General features: G+C 42.9%; 2 protein-coding genes across 3 annotated transcripts; one reads left to right on the top strand and one right to left on the bottom strand.

Annotated features, from left to right (window-relative positions):
* Positions 1 to 1728: 1728 nt before the first annotated feature.
* On the bottom strand, positions 1729 to 18789 carry cpdp (CPD photolyase). Its single transcript, XM_031806688.1, has 10 exons — positions 18581 to 18789; positions 18022 to 18389; positions 17423 to 17574; positions 15764 to 15946; positions 14327 to 14485; positions 13686 to 13884; positions 13060 to 13212; positions 8920 to 9041; positions 6277 to 6436; positions 1729 to 4099 (listed from the first exon to the last, which is right to left on the bottom strand). Exons 1-10 carry the CDS (start codon positions 18589 to 18591, stop codon positions 3951 to 3953), a joined length of 1656 nt encoding a protein of 551 aa, XP_031662548.1. The 5' UTR covers positions 18592 to 18789; the 3' UTR covers positions 1729 to 3950.
* LOC109871995 (UAP56-interacting factor) lies at positions 18187 to 27221 on the top strand. 2 transcript variants are annotated; one of them, XM_020463060.2, is made up of 10 exons: positions 18187 to 18520; positions 19079 to 19168; positions 19647 to 19784; positions 20428 to 20600; positions 20844 to 21049; positions 21821 to 21890; positions 22008 to 22072; positions 22244 to 22318; positions 25099 to 25237; positions 26657 to 27221. In XM_020463060.2, the coding sequence occupies exons 2-10, from the start codon at positions 19096 to 19098 to the stop codon at positions 26753 to 26755; spliced, it is 1038 nt and encodes a 345-aa protein (XP_020318649.1). In that variant the 5' UTR covers positions 18187 to 18520; positions 19079 to 19095; the 3' UTR covers positions 26756 to 27221. The 2 variants fall into 2 exon arrangements, with proteins under 2 accessions (XP_020318649.1, XP_031662549.1); XM_031806689.1 differs by lacking the exon at positions 18187 to 18520 and adding an exon at positions 25719 to 25903 and having other exon boundaries at positions 18874 to 19168.
* Positions 27222 to 27634: the final 413 nt, after the last annotated feature.

A 27634-nucleotide genomic window follows, 5' to 3' on the forward strand; every position in this document is an offset into this window, starting at 1 on the left:
GTATACCTAGGCCATTGCTAATGACTCATCTCCACTAGATGGCCACACAACACATGTCAAACTCAAGGCCTCATCTACAGTGTACAAAATATTAGGAACACCTGCTCTTTCCATGACAGACTGACCAGATGAATCCAGGTGAAAGCTATGATCCCTTATTGATGTCACCTGTTAAATCCACTTTAAATCAGTGTAGATGAAGGAGAGGACAGGTTAAAGAAGGATTTTAAAGCCTTGAGGCATGGATTGTTTATGTGTGCCATTCAGATGGTGAATTGGCAAAACGCCAAAATGTAAGTGGCTTTGAACAGGATATGGTAGTAGGTGCGAGACGCACCAGTTTGAGTCAAGAACTGCCACACTTCTGGGTTTCACGCACAACAGTTTCCCGTGTATCAAAAATGGTCCACCACCCAAAGGACATCCAGTCAACAACTGTGGGAAGCATTGGAGTAAACCATGGGCCAGCATCCCTATGGAACACTTTCGACACCTTGTTCAGTCCATGCCACAACAAATTAAGGCTGTTCTGATAACACCCTTTATGAAACTTCTATTAGCTAAAATAAGCCTCACGTATCAAAATAAAAATTAATTGCCTTCTTGACTAAATTCAACTCTCATTGCCACACATACAAACACTCTTCACTTGTTTAATAATGAATTATCTGCTTAACGTGGACAGATTTAGCGTGGAGTGAACTCTCTCGCTTTGCCTCTACATCTCTGGCACTAACCAGTGGAAGTGGGAATGTTTGTATGGAGGTCAATGGGAGTGTCAAAATTGGTCAATAGAATCAAGTATTAGATGCAAGTCTTATTTGATTGAAGTTTCTAAATGGTTAGGTTGTTACAAATGTACTAATTTAAAAAAAAATCTGGCACATGGCATCACATCAACTTTGAGAAAACCAATGTTATCATAGTTTTTGGGGCGGCAGGGTAGCCTCATGGTTAGAGCGTTGGACTAGTAACCGAAAGGTTGCAAGTTCAAATCCCCGAGCAGACAAGGTACAAATCTGTCATTCTGCCCCTAAATAGGCAGTTAACCCACTGTTCCTAGGTTGTCATTGAAAATAAGAATTGTTGTTCTTCTTAACTGACTTGCCTAGTTAAATAAAGATTTTTTTTAAAATAGTTGTGCCCATTGTTCACATGCTCCCACCTCCACCCGGTTTGCAGACATTAGTATTGTTAGACCATCGAGTCCTGCATCTTGTCCTTATATAGATCTTTGTTTTACTCAGCGATATGACGTTGCCACAAGCAGCACCACAGATGAGCGCATACTTTGTGATAATCCTTGAGTGTATCTGCACATGTGGGTTCGCTTCAATAGCTACAGGATGGCTGCAGGACCGGAAACAGAGGAGAAGTTCAGTCTGGCAACGCTCTTAGTTGTTGTGGAAATCGACCCAATATTGCTGATTACTTTGTGCATCGCTGACTGACTATCTTTAAACTTATTTTCTGTTGTCTATGCAACAGCAGGGCATGGTCAACAACGTCGAAAACTTTCAGGTAGTCAATAAAAAGTGATACGCAATGCTCTTTTTTGTGCATCCTGAAGATCACTGATCACCTTGGTTACAGCTGATTATACTATGTTTAGCTCTGAAATCAGACTGGCTTTGGGATATGACAATTACTGTAAGAGAAAATCTTTCAGCTGTGAATTCATCAGGTTTTGAAGTTTTACAAATGTTATATAAAGAGTTGAGGTTGGGATAACATTATAGAATAATACATTTATTGGACACAGAACACTATACTAAAAACAAATGACAACTTTATTCAAAAATACAACGCACAATGCTAATCTCTTCGTAAGACAACTGTGACACAAAACAATAATGGTAACACTTTACTTGACACCAAGCGCCATAACATGTTATAACACCTTCATACTACTGTCATGACCAATATATTTACACGTGTTGTGACATATTGTGTTACCACGCTGGCTGTCACGGAAAGTGTTACCACGCTGGCTGTCAAGGAAAGTGTTACCACGCTGGCTGTCAAGGAAAGTGTTACCACGCTGGCTGTCAAGGAAAGTGTTACCACGCTGGGTGTCAAGGAAAGTGTTACCACGCTGGGTGTCAAGGAAAGTGTTACCACGCTGGGTGTCAAGGAAAGTGTTACCACGCTGGGTGTCAAGGAAAGTGTTACCACGCTGGGTGTCAAGGAAAGTGTTACCACGCTGGGTGTCAAGGAAGATGTTACCAAAATAACACTAGGAAATACACGTGAAATAAAAACATCAGTGATGTTCTTGACAAGCCAAAGAAAATCAATCACGCAAAACCGTAATACATGTACATACACTAGCATAATTTGCATAGTCGCTTAGATACCAGATACAAATGAAATGGAGTATAATTACCTTTTGACCTCAGAAGAGTGTTTGACATCCTATTTGACACGTTTGATCTGCTTCCCAACCAAACACATATTGATATATTGCTATAGCTACAGTATGTTCCATTTAACAGATTCATTTAACTAAAGCGACTTACAGTTGTGTGTATAACATTGTTTCTGCAGTCCATGTAGTTTTATATAAACCTGAAATAGCAGCATGCTGTGGCTGAAAACCCCCAGCTGTGCGCAGTAGGGGGAAAACAGAGTGAAACGGAGAGGTACTACCTGGGCCCGTATCAACAAAGCGTCTCAGAGTAGAACATTGGTCGCAGGTGCTGAGAATGGAGACATTTTTCTCCTTCTCTCCTGGGTAAAAATAAAAGCTATGCGTGAAGCCTCTTTAGTCACAAGAGTCCCACCTAGTCGGCAGATATTTAGGAGACCTCATGAGCTGTCCTAACCAGTTAAGAGTTACCAGCAGGTGTCTTGAAAACAGTAAAGGACAGTGGTTCCTGCGCCATAGACAAGCAATGATCTGGAGTTGAAAGAATAGTTTGATATTTCTATACGATTAGCCCATAAATAATATAGACCTTCATGCAACAGTAGGTATTTCTTGCGCTTTTGACAATGATTTTACACGAGGCCTAATTCACATTATGATATGCCTAAATACTTGATCACATTTTTCTTTTTGACTATTTCATTAACCTACATGTTTTTTTTTTTATTATTTTTTTTAACCTTTATTTAACCAGGCAAGTCAGTTGAGAACAAATTCTTATTTTCAATGACGGCCTAGGAACAGTGGGTTAACTGCCTGTTCAGGGGCAGAACGACAGATTTGTACCTTGTCAGCTCGGCAATTGACAATTGACAGCATCTAGGGGCTGTCTAGGGGCTGTCTAGGGGCATCTAGGGGCTGTCTAGGGGCTGTGCTTTTGGTGGTCAATGATAGACCTTTCAAAATATTTTAGGCAACATTATCGGCAAGTGACTTGATGCCTACTGTGCTAAAAGAGATTCAGAGTTGTTGAAGGAGAGAGATGAGTGGGTTGATATAACAGTAATATAATGAAAATTCTGCTTTTAACAACCATCATATTGTATGATTCAGTGCAATGCCTTTCAAATAAAAAATCTTCTTTGTAAAAATCTTTGTAAAAAAATAAAACATTTAAAAAAGAAGAAGTTATTCATGCCAACATATTAGGCAAGAATTAAGAGTCGTTTTTGGTTGTTGTCTTAAAACAAGTGTACAGGATTCCTAGGACCTTTCCTAAGATGCTTTGTGGATACGGGCCCTGAACAATAAGAACACAGATAAAGATACATGTGCTGTGCCGAACTTGACCCCATCTTAAAGTCTGGAGTAGGTTCGAGAACAAGGTAGTATTCACTAGGCACCAAAACAGAAAGAAACGGAGGGACCACCTGAATATGTAATAATAAAGGATTATTTTCATTTTTGCATTGAACAACATTTTGATACGTTTTTGCCCTTACGAATATGACCCAGGTATGGGATATAAAGGCTCCCAGACTCTATACACTCTTCCCCCAACTTGCCTCAGCTCCTATCCTCATTACAGGTCTTTGGGGCAGTACTTCCTCTCAAACTGTGCCACGTCAAACTTGCGGGTGCAGCCTTTGTAGTTCATGTACCGTATCTTTCCGAAGATGGGTCTCTCGGCCCAGCCCTGGTCATGGACCCCACATATGGACCACATACAACCTACAGAGAGATAGAGAGGGTTGGGGGAAAAGAACGTTGCAGTGTAAAACAGACATGGTCACAGTCGTAAGAACAAAGATTCAGCACGAGGCAAGCAGGTAGAGGTTGTCATGACGTTGCCCTCTTTGGGTACAGCAAGCCCCATCCCCCTCTCCCTGCCTCCCCCTTTCCTCATTCAACTAGGCTGCTGTGGTCAGAGAGAGGTCGTAAATTCCTGAGGATCTCCTCATGGCCACACAGTATAGAGATAGAGTGAAGTTTCATAGAGAACAAAGGAATTTCTTCCACCTCACCGAACTTGAGGTCCAAACAACGTTTATGTTCCGGAGAAGGTATAAAAGATCGGTGAAGAATCCAGCTACGAACTGGTCCGTTTGTTACAACTTGGGGAAGCTCATGGGAGACGGTGTGGCCACATTACCATAACGCTGTTTATATAATAGCCTCAGATATGAGGTTTACATTTAATTGTTGTATAAGATGAATGAGTGAGTATGATACTGTTTGTAAAATTGTGTAATGTGATTTTGGACTGTTTAATGAAGGAAACCCCAATTCCCTTTTGAGTTGAACTAAATCAGAGGACCGCCCCTGAGCCCAGTTAGGGTCAGGCATCCTGGGACAGCCCCTTTTCTGCAATTCCAAATAAAACCCCAATCTTGAAAATTCCTCAAGTAGACCATGTTTCTCTCAATCATGTTTCTCTCAAATGAAGGTTGCAGACCATTGCTGAATCTTTTAACCATACTACGTGGTTAAACTCTTAGACTATTGATACCGACAGAATAAGAACAAGTCTTTGATATTAATTACTAGTCTGCAGCTAGGAATTCGGTATCATTGGACACGAAGAACGACAACCGCCGAAACATCCATTCTATAACGAATGAATGAATGTCACTCTGAACAATCAACTCTAACCACAACAGAGAGAGAGAGAGGACAAAAACTCTCCAACAGAAACTAACTTTTCAACGAAGATCCCGGCGACACACTGAGCGTAAATATATATTGATTGCAATTGTTCCCGAATGAGTGAGCGTTCATGTGCAAAGGATTAGCATTTCAATTGTTATAATTATCAACTTTGTAGTGTCTCATCTTAGTCGACCCCCACTTCCCTTTTGTCTAACAAGCCGCCATGCCAGTTTAGCCCACTAGGGCACATTCCCCTATCATTTCTTGTAACCATATTTACTGTTTGTTTATGCAGTTCTGTGAATTAGTTAGTTAGTAATAAATAAATGATTTAAGACAATTGATGTATGGATGACTCATAGTGAAGACTGGGTTCATGCAGATAACCAACAATTTCCAACGTTTGGAATGAGACTAATGTGAGGTAAAGTAAATAATTCATTAATTGGAAGACTAATTGATCAGATATAAAATATTTGAAAGGTTATATTGGGAAATTATAACTTTGTAATCTGAATATTTTCCTTGGTGCCTCGACTTCCTAATTAATTACAGTTACATGATTAAATCAGTTTGATCGCGTAATACTAATTACAGAGAATCTTTGATAAAAACCAAGTCTTCAATTTAATGATAGTAAAGACACGACAAGGTGCAAATGGATGTTGGTTTAATTTACACAGCGCTGGTGATGACAGTTAGTTAATATAGTTAATATATTTAGAAAAAGGTTTGCTTTCCAAATGTCAGCATTCAAAAGACATTTTTTTTAAATAATAACCCCTTAAATGAGGCGCAGTCTACTAGGTTCAGATGCAGCCTCCCCATTAAGGTACCAAAATCAAAAGAACATACCCAAACAGTAGAGCTGCACAATTAATCAAAATTGCGATCTAGACATGCGCAATATCCATAATCGCAAATCTGCAATATTTTTTAAATGCCACTTAGCCGTTAGCCATCTTTAAAACCCGTTTATTTTACTTTTGATTTATTGCTCGAGTTGACGGAGATCCCCCTCCATCTCTCCTCTTTAGGCCGGAGATCAAAGGTACTTAATCTTTTGTACTGCCCATTCACCTTATTTAAAATATATATAATATATTTGTTTTACCTTTATTTAACTAGGCAATTCTATCAGATCTAAGAACATTGAAGGGGTGTAGGAAGGGGCTAGGTGCAGAAATGGAACCTGGCCTTACACCAAAATAATAGGTGCTTTGGGTAAGAATTGAACCAACCACCAGTGAGTCACTTACCTACGAATCCATTGGGGTCCTGCCCATCCAACTCGTATCGGTCGTTGAGGTAGATGGCGATGGAGAGCGCTCCCTCTGGTGAGGAGGTCCACTCCAGGATCTTCTTGGCCCAGTACATCCTTAGGAAGCCATGCATCTTACCCTCAATCACCATCTGGTACTACAGGAGGAAGGATACAAGATGGAGAACTTATTTACAGTGATATAGGGCTGTCCCGGTCAACAACAAAAAAATCTTGGTTGACTGAGTCGTCGTTCTTTCAACCAATCGATTAGTCTAAATTTAAAAACGTGTATTTTTTCATATACAGTGAATTCGCAAAGTATTCATACCTCGACTTTCCACATTTTGCTACGTTGACTTATTCTACAATGGATTAAATTGTTTTTTTTCCCCCCGTCAATCTACATACAATAGCCCATAACAACCAAGCAAAAACAAGTTTTCGAAATCTTAGCAAATTTATTCAAAACATTTAAAAAACTGAAATATCACATTTACATAAGTACTCAGACCCCTTTACTCGGTCCATTGTTGAAGCACCTTTAGCAGCGATTACAGCCTCAAGTCTTACTGGGTATGACGCTACAAGCTTGGCACACCTGTATTTGGAGAGTTTCTCACATTATTCTCTGCATATCCTCTCAAGCTCTGTTAGGTTGGATGGGGAGCGTAGCTGCACAGCTATTTTCAGGTCTCTCTAGAGATGTTCGATCGGGTTCAAGTCCGGGCTCTGGCTGTGCTACTCAAGGACATTGAGATTTGTCCCAAAGCCACTCCTGTGTTGTCTTGGCTGATGGAAGGTGACCCGTCACCCCAGTCTGAGGTCCTGAGCAGGTTTTTAATCAAGGATCTCTCTGAACTTTGCACCGTTCATCTTTCCCTCAATCCTGACCAGTCTCCCAGTCCCTGCCGCTGAAACACATCCCCACAGCATGATGCTGCCATCACCGTAGGGATGATGCCAGGCTTGGCATTCAGGACAAAGAGTTCAATCTTGGTTTCATCAGACCAGAGAATCTTATTTCTCATGGTCAGAGTCCTTTAGGTGCCTTTTGGAAAACTCCAAGCAGGCTGTCATATGCCTTTTACTGAGGAGTGGCTTTTGTCTGGCCACTCTACCATAAAAGGCCTGATTGGTGGAGTGGTGCAGAGATGGTTGTCCTTCTGGAAGGTTCTCCCGTCTCCACAGAGGAACTCTGGAGCTCTGTCAGAGTGACCATCGGTATCTTGGTCATCTTCCTGACCAAGGCTCTTCTCCCCCGATAGCTCAGTTTGGCCAGGCGGCGAGCTCTATAAAGAGTCTTGGTGGTTCCAAACTTCTTCCATTTAAGAATGATGGAGGCCACTGTGTTCTTGGGGACTTTCAATACTGCAGAAATGTTTTGGTACCCTTCCCCAGATTTATGCTTCAATACAATCCTGTTTCGGAGCTCTAAGGACACTTCCTTCGACCTCATGGCTTTGTTTTTGCTCTGACATGCACTGTCAACTGTGGAACCTTATATAGACAGGTGTGTGCCTTTCCAAATCATGTCCAAATCAATTGAATTTACCACAGGTGGACTACAATCAAGTTGTAAAAACATCAAGAATGATCAATGGAACCAGGATGCATCCGAGCTCAATTGCGAGTCTAATAGCAAACGGTCTGAATACTGATGTAAATAAAGTATTTTTGTTTATTTTTAACACATTTGCAAACATTTCTAAAAACCTTTTTTGTGTGTAGAGCAGGTGTCCACATACTTTTGGCCATGTGTATATGGATGATTTATAAAGCCAGGCACATTTAACAGTTAGGCTTTTGATTATAGAGCTAATTAAAGTTGGGGTTCTCTCTCTCCTCACTTCTCTTAGACAATTAAGGCAAGGGCTGTTTTCTCCTCAACTTCACTGCTGCCTACGCCACATTGTTCTCAACACCAATATGCTGGGTAACTTTGCTATTATGCACATAGCAACATGGTCTAGGAAGAGGTGTCAATTTAACAGCGTGTTCGTTTCAGAAACGCGGCCAGGGACCGCTATCCAACGCGGAAGTGCATTTGTTAAAAAATTATATATTTTTATTAGTGTTGCTCCATTGTTCTTATGTAATATAACCATATACAATTTCAGTAGTGCACGTCTTAGCGTGATGGACTTTGCCATCCCCACGGCCTCCACAATGGATTAGTCCACTCAGACAGGTGTCTTGTACACCGATTTTTTCAGTCGAAGCAGTAGCAATCTCGGTCGACCAAAAGCTTATCGACAAAACAATCGTAAATGGAGTCAGCCCGACAGTGAGTTGACTTGATTGAAGACTGAGCTTCTTTTTGACTTCCCGGTGTAGTTTTTCTGGGCATTGCTAACCAGCAAACGGTTAGTAGTAAACGACACCAGATGGAAGTCAAAAATTCTCTTTAATCCTTCGCAATTTAACAGTAGTGAGTGCATTCATACGTGTCAAAGTGATTGGAGTTGTTTTCATGCACTCACTATATTATAAGTTGCTCTGGATAAAAGTGTAAACTGCAGATTTTATTACATGATTTATGTTAATAAATAAATACAAGTCTTGTTGTTGTTCTGAGACTTGCTGAATTGGCTGGTTTGCATGTTGATAGTCTATGGGCGGTCATCACTGTAAACGATACCTGGGCTGCGTTCCAGAGCTTGTCGTGGGTTTGGGCTTTCTCCAGCTGCTCGCGGGTATAGACGTATGGCCTGGGGTCTTTGGCGTGATCTTTCAACGTTTTCTGGGCCCAGTCATTTGCACCTAGATCAAATACAAGGATCATTAATGTTAACTTCGCAGAACAGAACGGAAACATCCCTTCCCCTTTAAAATGTCACAATGATCTTTAAATTGTTGCAATGTCTAAAACCCTGCACATAATCTACCATGTAGATACTAATCAAATGTTATTTTAAATGCTTACGGGCCCTAAAACAGAGAGAAAGAAAATAGAGATATTAAAGTAATAACACGTAATAATAAAAACTTAATGAGTAACGATAACTTAGCTTTATACACAGGGTACCAGTGCCGAGTCGATGTGCAGGGTACGAGGTAATTGACGTAGATATGAACATAGACAGTACCAGTCAAAAGTTTGGACTCACCTACTCATTGCAGGGTTTTTCTTTATTTGTACTATTTACTATACTCTGGAATAATAGTGAAGACATCAAAACTATGAAATAACACATATGGAATCATGAAGGAACCAAAGAAGTGTTAAACAAATCAAAACATATTTTATATTTGACATTCTAAGAAGTAACAACCCTTTTCCTTGACAGTTTTCCACACTCTTGGCATTCTCTCAACCAGCTTAATGGGGTAGTCACCTGGAATGCATTTCAATTAACAGGTGTGCATTGTTAAACGTTAATTTGTGGAATTTCTTAACCTTCTTAATGCGTTTGAGCCAATCACTTGTGTTGTGACATTGTAGGGGTGGTATACAGATGATAGCCCTATTTGGTAAAAGACCAAGTTCATTTCTGGCAATCTCTATGGGGGTGCCACAGGGTTCAATTCTCAGGCCGACTCTTTTCTCTGTATATATCAATGATGTGTCGCACTTGCTGCTGGTGATTCTCTGATCCACCGCTACGCAGACGACACCATTCTGTATACATCTGGCCCTTCTTTGGACACTGTGCTAACAAACCGCCAAACGAGCTTCAACGCCATACAACACTCCTTCAGTGGCCTCCAACTGCTTTTAAATGCTAGTAAAACTGCTCTTCAACCGATTGTTGCCCGCACCCTCTCGCCCGACTAGCATCACGACTCTGGGCGGTTCTGACTTAGAATATGTGGACAACTACAAATACCTAGGTGTCTGGTTAGACTGTAAACTCTCCTTCCAGACTCACATAAAACATCTCCAATCCAAAGTTAAATCTAGAATTGGCTTCCTATTTCGCAACAAAGCATCACTCATGCTGCCAAACATACCCTCGTAAAACTGACCATCCTACCGATCCTTGACTTTGGCAATGTCATTTACAAAATAGCCTCCAACACTCTACTCAGCCAATTGGATGCAGTCTATCACAGTGCCATCCGTTTTATCACCAAAGCACCATGTACTACCCACCACTGCGACCTGTATGCTCTCGTTGGCTGACCTTCACTACATATTCGTTGCCAAACCCACTGGCTCCAGGACAGCTATAAGTCTTTGCTAGGTAAAGCCCCGCCTTATCTCAGCTCACTGGGTCACCATAGCAACACCCACCCGTAGCATGCGCTCCAGCAGGTATATTGCACTGGTCATCCCCAAAGCCAACACCTACTTTGGCTGCCTTTCCTTCCAGTTCTCTCCTGCCAATGACTGGAACGAATTGCAAACATCTCTGAAGCTGGAGTCTTATAGCTCCCTAACTTTAAGCATCAGCTGTCAGAGCAGCTTACCGATTGCTGCAGCTGTACACAGCCCATCTGTAAATAGCACACCCGACTACCTCATCCCCACATTATTACTTACGCTCTTGCGCCTTTGCTCCTCAGTAGCTCTCCTTGCACATCATCATCTGCACATCCATCACTCCAGTATTAATGCTAAATTTTAATTATTTTAGCCTCTAGAGCCTATTTATTGTCTACCTCCCTACATTTTCACACACTGTACATCGATTTTTCTATTTTTCTTTTGTGTTGACTGTAAGACACTGTAAGTTCAAGTAAGACACAACATCAACTGTTCTGAGGAGACTGCGTGAATCAGGCCTTCATGGTCAAATTGCTGCAAAGAAACCACTACTAAAAGGACACCAATAAGAAAAGGAAGAGACTCACTTGGGCCAAGAAACACAAGCAATGGACATTAGACCGGTGGAAATCTGTTCTTTGGTTTGACAAGTCCAAATTTGAGATTTTTGGTTCCAATCGCCGTGTCGTTGTGAGACAGAGTAGGTGAACGGATGATCTCCGCATGTGTAGTTCCCACCGTGAAGCATGGAGGAGGAGGTGTGATGGTGCTTTGCTGGTGACACTGTCTGGGATTTATTTGCAAGTTACACTTAACCTGCATGGCTACCAAAGCATTCTGTAGCGATACGTGGGAGTATGATTTTTTTTTTCAACAGGACAATGACCCAACACACCTCCAGGCTATGTAAGGGCTATTTGACCAAGAAGGAGAGTAATGGAGTGCTGCATCAGATGACCTGGCCTCCACAATCACTTGACCTCAACCCAATTGAGATAGTTTGGGATGAGTTAGACTGCAGAGTGAAGGAAAAGCGGCCAACAAGTGCTCAGCATATTCCTTCAAGACTACTGGAAAAGCATTCCAGGTGAAGCTGGGGAAAAAAATAGCAGCAGTTGTGGCCTTTAGCTCAGCCCGAATGTTGCCTGTAATCCATGACTTCTGGCTGGGATATGTACATACAGTCACTGTGGGGACGACGTCATCAATGCACTTGTTTACGAAGCCGTGATTTCCTGCCATGGCCAGCGAAGAGCCCGGATCTCAATCCCATTGAGCAAATCTGGGACCTGTTGGATCGGAGGTTGAGGGTTAGGGCCATTCCCCCCAGAAATGTCAGGGAACTTGCAGGTGCCTTGGTGGAAGAGTGGGGTAACATCTCACAGCAAGAACTGGCAAATCTGGTGCAGTCCATGAGGAGGAGATGCACTGCAGTACTTAATGCAGCTGGTGGCAACACCAGATACTGACTGTTACTTTTGATTTTGACCCCTCCTTTGTTGAGGGACATATTATTCCATTTCTGTTAGTCACATGTCAGTGGAACTTGTTCAGTTTATGTCTCAGTTGTTGAATCTTATGTTCATCCAAATATTTACACGTTAAGTTTGCTGAAAATAAACGCAGTTGACAGCGAGAGGACGTTTCTTTTTTTGCTGAGTTTAGATTAAGTCTCTCTTCATAAATAGTCTACAGCTTATCGTGAGGTATTCTACCTCAGGCACCAGCTGTTGTTCAGAAAGAGAAACGCACCCCTCACTTCAGCTTAACTGGGGCTTCCGTTTGATCCTGCAGATGCATAGAAAAACCAGCTAGACATATTATCCATGTCCTTGTTCAACCATGACGGACTCTGAGAAACATAGGATATTACAGTTCTTCTGGTCCCATTGATAGGATAGTCTCGAACGGAGCCATCCAGTTTGTTCTCCGGTGATTCGCCAATAGAACAGAGGGTAAAGGCAGACTATTTATTCGTCAGGGTGCTCGCATGTCGGCCTCCCTTATGCCGTCTCTTTTCCGAGTCCCTGGGATTAGGTCCTGATCCAGGGCGAGCAGTGTGCCCTGTTCCACAGATTTGTTTATTTTCCGAGTCCCTGGGATTAGGGCCTGATCCAGGGTGAGCAGTATGCCCTGTTCCACAGATTCGTTTCTTTTCCGAGTCCCTGGGATTAGGGCCTGATCCAGGGCGAGCAGTATGCCCTGTTCCACAGATTCGTTTATTTTCCGAGTCCCTGGGATTAGGGCCTGATCCAGGGTGAGCAGTATGCCCTGTTCCACAGATTCGTTGAAGTAGAAATCTGAATCCAAATTGAGGTTAGCGATTGCTGTTCTGGTGTCCAGAAGCTCTTTTCGGGAATAGTAAACTATGATCAGCACACACAAAAAAAACTGCAGAACTGGTCATGAGCCTGTAGAACAGACCTGTAGCCTGTATCCAATCGCAGCGCAATTCTAATCAGGTATTTGCTTGGGGCTCTGGTCAAATGCAGTGCACTACATAGAGAACAGGGTGCCATTTTGGATGCCGATCACGTCTTAACTCAAGAGAACTCAGTCCTCCTCACTCACCCTTCACACTGTCATAGCTGGGGTTGTAGAAACAGAAGTTATCGGTCAACTCTCTGCGCACCACCAGTTCTTCTGTGAAGGAGAAAACAGACTCGCCAGCACTCTTCCCACAGCACTTTACCTGCAGCACCACACGCTGGGCAGACAAGTGACCTGGAGATAGGTAGGGATGGAGGTAGGGATGGAAAGAGGGTAGAAAGGGGAGAAGGAAGTGGATGGAGGGATAGAGAGCAGGAGGAAGAGAAGGAGGGACAGTCAGTGGAGTCCACCTTGAGCTTCAGAAATAAGTTTGAAAAACATTTGCATACAAATAACACTGGATACGAGCAGGCCTGCAAAGCCTGTGTTTCTTTAGGTGGGAGTGGGGCTTCACACCGGGTGGGTGGGATTGGGGCTTCACACCGGGTGGGTGCTAGGTGTATAAGGTCATAAGAGGTGTGTTTGTAGGCTGGTATCAGGTGAACACTGTGTTTTGAGTTGGCATGTTGAATTTAATTCAACATTTAGAAAGGGGAGAGCTGACACAGGTGTGTATTACAAGCTCATAGTGGGTGTGTGATTATAGGCTGAAATAATCCTATAGTTTGTATTGGCACAAATTCCAGTAAGCGGCTTCCCCAACTGACCGAAGCGGATCCACGGCGAGAGCTGACTAACGGCAGAAGAATTGGGGTTGTTCCTCTGCGTGGCAAAGTTCTTGAGGCGAAGGTCGATGAAAGATTCCAACATGGCTATGCCTGCTGCAGTGCCAGACTTGGCCCAATCCACCTCCTCCACCGTCCTGTCCACCTCCAGAGAGGACAATGCCTCTGCCCAGTCTACTGGCTGGAAGGAGAGAAGAGCTTCATTTATTTAAGGTTGTGAAAAGTTTAATATATATGGAGTGGCCTATACCAACAGAGGAGGAAAGACGATGGGAAAGATATGAGGAAGAACTTAGGTCTTCTCTAAAAACAACATCAAACTTACTTCCACTTTGGTGTTTGCAGGTCTGGAGGGACTTGATAGGTGTAAGCAATACAACAGAAGCTCCATTGGAAGGCTTTGCAAAGTCATCACCTTATTGCTTACGCCTATCCTGTGCATTCTGCTAATACGGTGGAAGGGAGACGGTGGGGGCTATGGGTTGTTTTCTGATCAGGCAAGAATTTAACCAACCCAGAGACCAACTCATTAACCAACCCAGTTTAGTGGATTGTGTCAATACAAATACCATTAAGGAATCCCTCATCTTAATGAGGCCCACCTTCTATAAGCAACCTCTTACTTTGGCGGTTCGGAGAGCAGTGTGTGGGTGTTTGTCCACTAAAGGCATCTCTGTGAGGAACTCCTTCAGAAGCTTGGTGATCTTGTTACGGATCGTCCTGGCAGAATACTCCAGCTTGTCTGATGCCACCCAGCAGGGCACCACGTTATGGGCATCGACCTGTGGTAGTGACAGGAAGACGTGGTAGTTGACAGACTGGAAATCCTTTGTTAATATAGCCTGAGAAATTGAATGAAGAAAGCTATACAGGAATTCAATAGGTGTTCAGTGTTGGTATAACAGAGTGAGTTCCATCCCTGTCTACCCAACACGGGACACAAACCTCCTAACACAAATCTTTTGCACAATGATACTCTAGAAGCTCCGGCCCCCAATAACACTGACCCAGAAAAATAAATGCATCTGGGTGCGACTTTCATCTGACTTTTACCCCATAATGTTCAATCAAGCCACAACACACCGTCTGTGCATTTTTGTGATACATTTGACAAAAATGTTCGCAAATTGCCATGCAAAATATCAGAATTGCTGCAGCAAAATAAAGCACTTTTGCGCGCAACTAATCACATTTTTTTTTTAAACGCAAAGTAAATCCTGAAGGGACTGATCTGCATACTTGTACGAAGGGGATATCACACAATAAACGCAACACGAAACCGAAACCGGCTGAGCGCGTGCACCATCGTGCATAAATGTATTTGTCCCCTTACACCAAACGCGATCACGACACACAGGTTAAAATATCAAAACTAACTCTGAACCAATGACATTAATTTGGGGACAGGTCAAAAAGCATTAAACATGTATGGCAATTTAGCTAGTTAACTTGCACTTGCTAGTTAATTTGTCCTTTTTAGCTAGCTTGCTGTTGCTAGCTAATTTGTCCTGGGATATAAACATTGAGTTGTTATTTTACCTGAAATGCACAAGGTCCTCTACTCCGCCAATTAATCCACACATAAAACGGTCAACGAAATTGTTTCTAGTCATCTCTCCTCCTTCCAGGCTTTTTCATCTTTGAATTTATATGGTGATCCATCTACACTTTCATAGTATTACCACGACAACAGGCAAAACAGTTCGTCTTTCTATCACCCACGTGGGTATGACCAATGAGGAGATGGCACGTGGGTACCTGCTTCTATAAACCAATGAGGGGATGGGAGAGGCAGGTCTTGCTGCGCGATCTGCGTCAGAAATAGGAATGACTTCTATTTTAGCCCTTGGCAACGCCGACGCTCGTTGGCGCGCGCTAGCAGTGTGGGTGCAATAATTGAATAACATGGATTTCTAAATTTATTTTGCGATGCTCGCGCACGCGACATGTCCGGTCTAGTCAGCATGTAAGTAATCCTGAAGGGACTGATGTTCACACTTGTATGAAGGGGATATCACACAAAAAATGCTAAGTATTCCTGAAGCGACTGATCTTCATACTTGTATGAAGGGGATATCCGACGGAAGCCCCTTTTTGACCTCCTCCACCCACTGCAGCGGTGTCCTTAGAGGGGAGAAGTCGGTCACTACTGCCCCAAAACTCCAGTCCGCCACAAACCCTGGCAGCAATTCTCCAACGGAGCCCTGGAGCAGGTGGAACTGAATATCCAGGGCACTGCAGTCCTGTGAAAGGGGGGGACAAATAAGTGCATGGGACAAGAAGGAAGCAGGTATAGAGGAGAATCTCAATTGGAATATCTCGATTCCTTTCGCCACCTAGCATCCACTCGAGTAGGAGGAAACGTGGAAAGAATTGCACTTGTAAGAAATGAGTCTGTCCTCCTCTATCACTCCATCAGGCAAATTACATTTACAGAGGTGGAATCTCAAAATACTCATGTCTAAAGTGGTAAAAAAAAAAATGTATTGCCAGTTATGCTAGACATTTTATAGATAAAAAGATAAGTAGCGTATAGTTTTTAAATGTGTGCATGCTTTTCTCATCTGAGAAAATAACAGCTGTTCTTTGAGGGCGCATTTCAAAACTCTTCCTGGGGTAGGACACACCTGAGCATCCTACACCGGAGGCAGCAACCAAGGAGAGGAGCAACGTCCTCCCTTCACCCATTAACAAACTGACACTCTCCTACATACGGCAGCCACGTATAGGTTTCCGAGTCACGGAAGAGAGGAGGACAGAGTTGAAGAGAGGACAGACTTTTTGCCAATTGAGAATCTCCCTCGGGTGACTGATTGGGCCAAAAACAAGTGTAAGAATTGAGGGGAGCCAGGCTGGGATGTCAAGATGACGACCCAGATGTCATATCCTCACATATATTTGTTTACAATCATAACATGAGTAACCTGCTTAATTGCTAAGTTAAAAAGGTCTGAAGTATCAAAGTCCACTTGCATTAGGATCACACAGGACACATAATTCTCAAAGGCCTCGAACTCAAGACACAGCGCATAACAATCGTAGGGGGGGAATGTAGGAGTGCGGCCACGAGGCCGGATACCAAGACAAAAACTGCACACTAGAAAAGACAAGCACTTGACCTCGGCTCAATTTATTTTTAATTTGCTGTGAATCAACAAACAGATTCGCATACAGATTCTTCAGCTTTGTGTTTCTTGATTCACTGAAAATGTAAAAATCAACAGAACTTGAGTCAAGGTTGGTCACCTGTCTTTTCTAGTGTGTGGTTTTTACATTTGTTTTACATTTGTTTTAGGATAGGTTTATCTCCATCTCAAAGTCTCCCAGCAGCTGTTATTTTCTCAATTGGGAAAGCTATTTGAGCCAGTACCTAGATGCAGGTTGTCTTTTTTTCCATCATGAATCTTGGAAGGAAGCTCTGCTTCAAAATCATAAAATCTGATTGTAAACCTAACCTAACCACACTGATAACCCTAATGCCCAACCTTAAAATGAAGACTGAAAATAATGTTTGTTTTCATGAATTTCTACAATACAGTCAATATTGACTTTACAGCTGGTCTATCTAAGGGGGGGGGGATAAAATAAAAATGTACTCAGTTCTGCCTCCAGGGAAAGACTCATGACAATTAAAGTCAACCTACTCCCTAGATAGAAAGAACAGGGAAGAGAACACACAAGTCATTTTCACCCCAGACAACAATGGAGGGTTTCTCTACCTTTGCAACTTCCTCCAGTCCCCTCAGCATGAAGCCAAAATGGCGGATGGTGGCCAACTCTGAGTTTTGTGGTACCACCAAACAGAAACAGATATGCAGGGGCAGCTTCTCTTCGAGGGCAAGCTGCTGGGCATAGATCAACGCCCAGTTATCTACAGAAATAGTAAAAGAGAGAAGCAAACATTCTGTTACTGGTGAATATGGCTGCAAATACTGAAAAGAATCCACCAAAAAAATTCCCACTACAATGTCAACCCAAACTATACTGGCTTGAATAGATTATTTTTCCATTGTAATTTCGAGCATGGTGGATGCAAACCAGGCCATAACACAGCTCAGCAGTGTGAAAAGGCTGTACTTTCTATTGGACATTCTTATTTACAATGACAGCCTATTCCGGCTAAACCGGGATGACGCTGAGCCAATTGTGCACCGCTATGGGACTCCCAATCACAGCCGGATGTGATACAGCCTGGAATTGAACCAGGGACTGTAGTGGTGCCTCTTGCACTGAGATGCAGTGTCTTAGACCACTGCGCCACTTGGGAGCCCACTGTATATCCACTGTTATTGGTAGTGGATATACTGGAGATTCTCACCTTGGACCCTGTGATCCCGGTTCATCCAGTAGACTACTCCCTCTGAACCTTGCTTTATCTTCTGGGTTTGGGACAGAAAACGGAGGCGCTGCTTGTTGAATTTCAAGTCCTTCTTCTCCTTCCGTTGCTCTGCCACCACATCCTGCAGCCAGCCCTCTACTCTCTCCCTCTTCCCCTCTTTTACAGCCTGCAGCTTCTGCCGTTTGGTGTTGTCCATTTTGACCAACGTTGCCTTGCGTTTTTCTGCTGGCATGGTGGTTCGATTATTAATGCTGCTTGGGCCTACTAATTTGGTAAAGGAGCAGTGTCTTTGGCTCTCGAGTGTCACAAACTTCCAAATGTGCTTGGATGCTGGAATGAGCAACAAACTGGATAGAGGGAAGCATTGGAGGATAATTACTAAAGAAATATCACTTTTTCATCTTCAATACATTTTCTAATAATGCAAGCAACCATGGCAAAACAGGATGTTATCATGCAGACCAAGACACCATTTGATGTAAGCCAGGAAATAATTAAATGACAATCGCACTGAAATGTTTGGCAAGAAATGCCTTACCTGCGATGCATACAGATTATTGTAAACGTGTATCGCAGTCCTCTTCAGAGTTAAACTGAGGCTTCTTGATATGTATGTATTCAAACAACAGCAGACGTACACATTTACACGCGTGTCGTGTTCTTTTTGTTTTGTAAGAGAAGATGTTTTGTAAGAGCAGGTATTACGACAACTACACATCCCAAAATGCCATTCGTGTCTCTAATCGTCACCAGTTACCACAGCCACAAAGTATTAAGCTCCCCATGTCTAAAATTGATATTCTTAAAATCTGATTTTAAACCTAACCTTAACCACACTCCCAACCTTATACATACCCCTAAATTAAGACCAAATAGCAAAAATGTTTAACGAAATAGCACATTTTTTCTTTGTGGCTGTTGTATCTAGTGACAACCGTTTAGACGGGGGGGATATTTGACGTCACTAGATAGCTAGGCTGGCTAGCTAGCGTGCTAATTTTTGTGAATTTTATCCAGAATATTTTCCTGTGTGTAGCTACAGATTTCCACAGTATGAGCAACGTTGGTTTTTCGGCTACACGGGGGATCAGCTCCGGCGGACCTGATAAGGTCGACATGTCTTTAGGTAAGGCCGCTCGCGACACCGTTGATGTGGGTGGGTCACCGGCAGCTCGAGCTTGGTTGTTGTAGCTTGCTTGCTAGTTTGCTAAATGTTCGCATAATATGAATCGTTATCTAGCTAATTATATGCATTTTTTTAAAAGATACATTACACTGTATATTTAAAACGACTTACATACTACTCTGGGCAACTTTGTTTGCTAACCGCTAGCTGCGTTCATTCAATGCGACAAAGCCAATTAGCCACTACTACTCAGTTAAGGAACTGCTAGCTAACGTTAATTGTTATGCAGGTCTATTGGCCCATCCAAATGTCAGCGAGAATGATTAATGTAGTTAGTTAACTAGAATGTACAAATTCAGCCAAGACTTCCAAGAGCCAGACAAACTTTAATTCATAAGTATGGCATACATAACGTTAGATTGACTGAAAGAGCTCACTGACAAGTAAACGTATGGTTTTGTTCATCTTACTGTCCTAGATGATATAATTCGTTTGAACAAGAAAGAGCAACAAGCAAGGAGGCCGGGCCCGGGGAACCGCAGGCCACTACAGAAGGGGAAGGTCTTTGTCCAAGGGAAGCCAGTTGGAGCGAGGACCAGGGGACAGACTCAAAGACGTGTGTACAGTAGTTTTGTTTGTGGTGCTCTTCACTGCAACTAGTTCTCCATTGTTGACCATAAACTAGGTGGTTCGAGCCCTGAATGCTGATTTGGTTGACCGTCGTGGTATCTCAGATCATATACCACGAGTATGACAAAATATTTATTTTTACTTCTCTAATTACTAAGGGCTGTATCCAGGCACTCTGCTTTGCGTCATGTGTAAGAGCCTTTAGCCACATTGGCTATATACCACACCCCCTTGGGTGGCAGGTAGCCTAGTGGTTAGAGCGTTGGGCCAGTAACCGAAAGGTTGCTAGATCGAATCCCCGAGCCCGCCAGGCCATGTTTCTCTTCCACAGGGGCCTCAAGGTACACACTATTGGCCCATAGGTGTCTCTGACCGTATGTAGACTTCTACTCCTGAATAAGGCAGTTAACCCACTGTTCCTAGGACATGATTGTAAATAAGAATTTGTTCTTAACTGACTTGCCTAGTTAAATTAAGGTTAAATATACATATATACATTTTAAATATTGCTTAAATAACTTAATATAATCATGCTTGGGATATTTGAAATGCCAGTGAACTAGTTAGACCTTCCAATACATCACATCAATTGAATTCTCCACATGAATAAGAAGCCGTGTCATTTCCAGGAGGTGGTGTACCAAGAGGTGCGATAACGAGAGCGGGTTTTGGAAGAGGCCGAAAGATTCCCTCTCCGGTTGTTCGAAGCCGGGGTCAAGGGGTTATCACTGGACTGGCAGCCCGAAAGACTGCAGCACTACAGAAAGGCATCAGTCCGCTCAACCGACCTGCTATCAACCGGGTACTAAGGGCTCATACATCTGGGACATTTTCATTAGGGCACACTGTAGCAAAACGTGCATCAGAACCAAAATGAGCATCCCTTATTGGACAAGTTAAGATAATACCTCGCTGTTTTGAACTGTTTTCCTCCGTTTCATGCCAAGTTAACATGACCCTTGTTGGGATCAAAGAGGAGAGAGTTAGTTTCCAAAGAAGACTGTGCTCCTCTGTTCACCATTTCTATTTACATTTTCTCTCTCAGAAGTTACAGCCCTTCAACAACCGATCACGGCCCTTCAACAACCGATCACGGCCCTTCAACAACCAATCACGGCCCTTCAACAACCAATCACGGCCTTTTATCCAACCAGCCCAATACAGACAGGTGCAAGGCCAAAGGAGGCCCTATAGACAGACAGACGTACAGAGAGGCCTCGACTCGACGAGACCCTTTCAGCAGCGGAGACGGTGAGGAAATAAATTTTGCAGCATTACTCCTGGATGACTCCCCTCCATGGAATATCACTATGTCACATCATCAGCTGGTCCCAGACCGCTATCTACCCCTTCTTCCCTTTGCCATAACCGTTCAATGTTTGCAGATCTGTATGTATTAAAGGGCAAATCAGCCGTTGAAACAATAACAAAGTGTTCTCCCTGCTACTGTTATTAATGAACAGCTGAGGGATTTGGGGTGAAGAAATGTAACCATTCTAAAATGCATACAGCTATGGGATGCAAGGACTTGACCATCCATTATAATCAAAAGTATAGTTTTAACCGTGTTGAAGCTATATGGTGTTTGTTTACATTTACTTTGTTTGCAAACATTGGAGTTAAACAAGCTTATATTTTGGGTTCTGATGGGGTACGACTGTTGAACTAAACTCATGAGGCCTTTATAATATATTACTATATTCAAGAATCGATGGGTACATATAATTCATTTACAAGTCCAAAAAGGGATGTAGCAACTGCAGATTTCCTCTTTAAGTAATGTGGGGGAAGCGCCATATACACTGATTATACCTATATAGGCCTATAAGATCTGCAAATATCAAAGGGTTAACATCAAAGCAAAGTGGTAGGGAACAAATTGTCCCTGGCTCTGTTTAACGCTGAGAATCACTGAAGCGTTGTTCCAAGTGCTCTCCAATGACATTGCACAAACAAAGGACATCATGGAACATTTCCATCTCCATCCTTAGACCAACCATCTATTTTGTCTTCTCCTTGTAGGCCCTTGCCCCCTGTCCAAACCCAGAGAGAAGCCCGCCAGGCCACATTTCTCTCCCGCAGGGGCCTCAAGGTACACTCTATTGGCCCGTAGGTGTCTCTGACCGTATGTAGACTTTTTTAAATGTATTGGACACAATGCATGGAAAGTCCTGTCTTTGTCTCACCTGTACATTCTTCCATACTGCAGGTTCACGCCCAGGTCCCGAAGCCGACTTTAACCTCTATATCCCCTGCCCCAGTTAGAACCCGCCAGTGAGTATTTGACGTGTGGGTGTGTGTGTGTGTGGGTGTGAGACTGTCGCCTCTTGACAGACGGCATTCCACTCTATAATATAGTGCACAATCTTGAAGACTACACATCAAACCTTTGCTCATCATTATCCACAAGTCGTCTAACCATATGTGTGTATATCTGTCCACCAGGTGGCGCACGTCAACAAACAGCAGTGGGATCCTGACCGTTTCCATCGACAACCCCACTGCCATGACACAGTCTGAGTGAGTCACATTATGAAGCCACACATACCACTATATGAGCAGAGACTGACTAAATACATAGGGCCAGTAGTTACCATACCAAATAACCTCATATTAACTAAGGGCCAGTAGTTTTTCCTAATCCGTTCAAGTGGTACGAGGGTGGCAGGTAGGTAAGAGCTTTGTGCCATTAACCGAAAGGTCGCTGGTCTGAATCCCCATGTTGGCTAGGTGAAGAATCTCTGTGCCCTTGAGTATTGCCCTTAACCCTAATTGTTCCTGAAAGTCGCTCTGGGTAAGAGCATCTGCTAAATGACAAAAAAATGTAAATACTCCTGGCCCTATGTATACAGTGGCGACCAAATATATTGGCACCCTTGGACTTTTCTTACATCATTTGTTACTTCTTCTAAAATAATTGAATAAGTCAGTCCTGCAAATTTCTGCCCTGCTAGTGCTGCCCCGGTCAACTATAAGTGCTGTTGTCAAATCTTCTTCGTCACATAATCGTGATTGATGGCTGTAATTCTGGGTGTAGCGAAATGCTTGTGAAGTGGAAACATCTAGGAGCAACAACGGCTCAGCCGCAAAGTGGTAGGCCACACTAGCTCACAGAACGGGACCGCCGAGTGCTGAAGCACGTAAAAATTTGTCTGTCCTACCGAGTTCCAAACTGCCTCTGGAAGCAACGTCAGTACAATAATTGTTTGTCGGGAGCTTCATGAAATGGGTTTCCATGGCCGAGCAGCATGTGCAATGCCAAGCAACGGCTGGAGTGATGTAAAGCTGCCGCCATTGGACTCTGGAGCAGTGGAAACGCGTTCTCCTGTGTGACGAATCACGCTTCAACATCTGGCAGTCCGACGGACAAATCTGGGTTCGGCGGATGCCAGGAGAACACTACCTGTCCCAATGCATATATTTAAATGTAATCTTTATTTAACTAAGCAAGTCAGTTAAGAACAAATTCTTATTCACAATGACTGCCTACACCGGCCAAACCCGGACGATGCTGGGCCAATTGTGCACAGATCTATGGGACTCCCAATCACGGCCGGTTGTGAGAGCCTGGAATCTAACCAGGGTGTCTGTATTAGCGCCTCAAGCACTGAGATGCAGTGCCTTAGACCGCTGCACCACTTGGGAGCTCCCTGTAAAGTTTGGTGGAGGAGGAGTAATGGTCTGGGACTGTTTTTCATGGTTTGAGCTTGGAACATTTGTTCCAGTGGCTGAATAGAAGCAAGTCCCCGCAGCAATGTTCCAACATCTAGTGGAAAGCCTTCCCAGAAGAATGGAGGCTGTTATAGCAGCAATGTTCCAACATCTAGTAGAAAGCCTTCCCAGAAAAATGGAGGCTGTTATAGCAGCAATGTTCCAACATCTAGTGGAAATCCTTCCCAGAAGAATGGAGGCTGTTATAGCAGCAATGTTCCAACATCTAGTGGAAAGCCTTCCCAGAAGAATGGAGGCTGTTATTGCAGCAAAGGGGGGACCAACACCATAATAATACCCATTATTTTGGAATTAGATGTTTGACAAACAGGTGCCCACATACTTTGTCATGTAGTGTAACAAACTCTTCTTATAGCAATCAATGAGCTTGCTGCACCTTTCGACTGGCAATTTGGCCCACTTTTCGGCAGGAAACAGCAAGAATTCTTTAATGTTTCAGGGATGCCCTCCAACTACTTTTTTCAGATCTCACCATAGGCTTTGGATGTGATTCAGGTCTGGATTCTTCCCTGGCCACTCCAGGACAGTCCAGCTTTTCTTCTTGAACCATTCCAGGGTGCTTTTGATGTGTGTTTGGGGTTGTTGTCCTGCTGGAAGTTCCACAACCTTGCACTCTTTAACACCTTGATAATCGGCTGATTTCATGATGTCTTGCACACATTCTAGGCCCCCAATACCAGAGGCAGCAAAGAAACTCCACGGCATTATCAAACCTCCCATGTTTGATTGTAGGCAGGGTGTTCTTTTCAGTAAACTGTCAGTAAACACAGTGCTGATCTGTATTGCCAATGTACAATCATTTTGTTTCATTGGTCTACAGAACATTTCCTCCAGGATTAAAGCTTGTTAGGTGGGTCTTTGAGAAGTTCAATCAGGCTTTCTTGTCTCTTTCAGTAGTGAGGTCTTCCTATGTTTACCAACAACCAAATTAAGCAGATTGCTTTGCTGCCTCTGGTATTGGGGGCCTTGAATGTGTGCAAGACATCATGAAATCAGCAGATTATCAAGGTGTTTTGGAGTGCAATGTTCAACCCACTGTCCAAAAACTGTGTTTGTCTGAAGGTTGTGGAACTTCCAGCAGTTAAACAATCCCAAACAAATGTTAAAAGCACCCTGGAATGGTTCAAGAAGAAATGCTGGACTGTTCTGGAGTGGCCAGTGAAGAGTTCCAATCGGAATCACATCCATAACCTATGGCTAAAGCTGACAACTGCCATTGGTGGAGGGCACTCCTCAAACATTGAAGAATTAGAGCAGTTTGCTGCTTTAAAGTTAGCCAAATTGCCAGTAGAATGGTGTTACAAGCTCATTAATGGCTACAAGAAGCGTTTGTCTGCAGTTCTTGTCCAAAGCCTGTGCCACCAAGTACTAGTTCCGGGGTGCCAATAATTGTCCATTCATCTTTTATTTTCTCAAATCTAAACTTACATTTACAAAAAATAAAATTGTTTCTGCAATGTAGTTTTAGAATAAATAGGGAATTATTTAAGAAAAGTGCATGGGTGCCTTTATATATTTTCGGCAACTGTCCATGACCACTCGCCATATTTTCTTCTCTGTTGTCCCAGGCCTCCTTGTGCTTGGTCCCTGCACCCCTCGGCCCCCACCAGCTCTGCCCCAGTCAAGATGAAGGTGGAAGAGGAGAAGAAAACGGAACCACCTAAAGGAGTCCCCTTGCAGTTTGACATCAACAGTGTGGGGAAACCGGTGAGAATAAGATAGAATTAGGCAATTGTACACAAAGGCTACATTTACAAAGGCAGCCCAATTCTGATGTTTTTGCACATTTTTGGCAAAAGATCTAATCTGATTAGGTAAAATATCAGAATTAGGTTGCCTGTGTAAACACAGCCCAAGTTGTTTCAGATCATGTCCTCTGAGCCTCAATGTACAAAACATTAGGAACAGCTGCTCTTTCCACAAGACTGACCAGGTGAAAGCTATGATCCCTTATTGATGTCACCTGTTAAATCCACTTCAATCAGTGTAGATGAAGGGGAGAAAGAAGACAGGTTAAAGAAGGATTAGGCCTTGAGACAATTGAGACATGGATTGTGTATGTGTGCCATTAAGAGGGTGACTGGGAAAGATTGAAGTGCCTTTTGAACAGTATGGTAGTAGGTGCCAGGCACACTGGTTTGAGTGTGTCAAGAATTGCAACATTGCTGCGTTTTTCCATGATCAACAGTTTCCCATGTGTATCAAGAATGATCCACCAACCAAAGGACACCTAGACAACTTGATACAACTGTGGGAGGCATTGGAGTCAATATGGGCCATCAGCCCTGTGGAATGCTTTCGACACCTTGTAGAGTCCATGCCCTGACGAATTGAGGCTGTTCTGAGGACTAAAGGGGGTGCAACTCAATATTAGTAAGGTGTTCCTAATGTTTTGTACACTCCGTATAAATGTTATGAATGGTTGTTTGATGTAAATAGTCTAACTCTCCCTAGTGGTTCAAGATCTAAGTTTCCCCTTGTGAATTGGTGAATAGTGTCATTCATTAGTGCACGCCGAAGCAAAAAGGTTTAAAAACGTGCAATGTTAACAAACTTATTGAAGTTCAGATAGTGTCTCCCTGATTCAGTCAGTTTGTTTTCTAGTGAACTGGACCCAGTAATACTGTATGTACACACCATTATATGCAAATGTATTATATGTGCACAAGTCAGACTTCTCTCTGCTACCACACGGCAAGTGGTACCGGAGCGCCAAGGCTAGGTCCAAGAGGCTTCTAAACTGCTTCTACCCCCAAGCCATAAGACTCCTGAACAGCTAATCAAATGGCTACCCAGACTATTTGTATTTTTTGTTGTTGTATTTTCTTAAAACTGCATTGTTGGATAAGGGCTTGGAAGTAAGCATTTCACTGTAAGGTCTACACCTGAAAGTATTCAGCGCATGTGACAAATAACATGGTGTCCGACCATTGCTAGTTATAATTAAAAAATTGTTTTTCAAAAGTATTATTTATAGGTATTACTGCACTGCTGAAGCTAGAAACCCAAGCATTTCGCTGCACCTGCAATAGCGTCAATGTACACGACTAAAACATTTTTGATTTTGTGTGAAGCGAATTGAATGTTTTTCTGACAAGCTTTCTCTCCCAACTGTTGTCACATCAGACTGCGATGACTTTGAATGAGCGATTCCGCATCCTGAAAGACGAGCGCGTCGCCACTGCGCAGACCAGCAAAGGCAGCCGATTCATCACTGTGGGTTAAGACAATGACGCAAAGGAGAAGGGGGATCCCCAAAACCTTTGTGTCCCAGACAGACACACACACACACACACACACTGATCCCCACCTATCTGATGATATAGAACCGTTTTAAAAGGACCCTGAGCTGATCGTAAGCTGATCCTCCTGAGTGATTTTCCTTATGGAGCAGACTTGGGGTAGAAAGAGAGTGATGCATTCTCAGTAGGATGAGCCTAGTATGCTGATATTTGTTGCTTACTTGCATTCATTTTTATGAAAACAGTAGGCATACGTTCTAAATTGTATGCCGTTCGAGTAAATATTAGGCAAACCAGTTTTGGACACCGCCTTTTGGATGTAAAATAATGATGGTAGAATGTTTTTTATATGTATAGATATGGGATACTGTTCTATAGGAAATGTTATACTTTTAAATGTTTTCATACTAACTAAATTCATTTTGTTGAATAAATCCCTAATTAACGTACGAAAAGGCTTTTTTAATCATTATTTCTGCGTAATCACGGTAAGCCTGCAGCGCATATCCAGTGTTAAATATAGAAAATAGATTAATTAGGGGAAAAAAATGTAAGAGGTCTATCTTGTCTGTACCTGCACTGATGCAGTTGCTCTAGGATAGTCACCTGATGTTTGCTACCCAATTTATTGTTTTAGGAGCGCAGTAGCCTAAGCCTGCAAAAGTTTGGTAGGTATCAAAGAGAGGGGGGAATTGGTAGGCTCCCAGCCATATTATTGTTCTTCTGTAGCAATTGTTGATTTTTGTCTTTGACCTTGCATGCAACAGAAATCGCAAAAATATAAGACCGTCACTGCCCAAGTGGCACCCTACCCCCTACATTGTGCACTACTTTTGACATTTGGGATGATGTCGTGGCCAAA

This window comes from Oncorhynchus kisutch, linkage group LG27, assembly GCF_002021735.2.
Source record: "Oncorhynchus kisutch isolate 150728-3 linkage group LG27, Okis_V2, whole genome shotgun sequence".
Taxonomy (NCBI): Eukaryota; Metazoa; Chordata; class Actinopteri; order Salmoniformes; family Salmonidae; genus Oncorhynchus; species Oncorhynchus kisutch.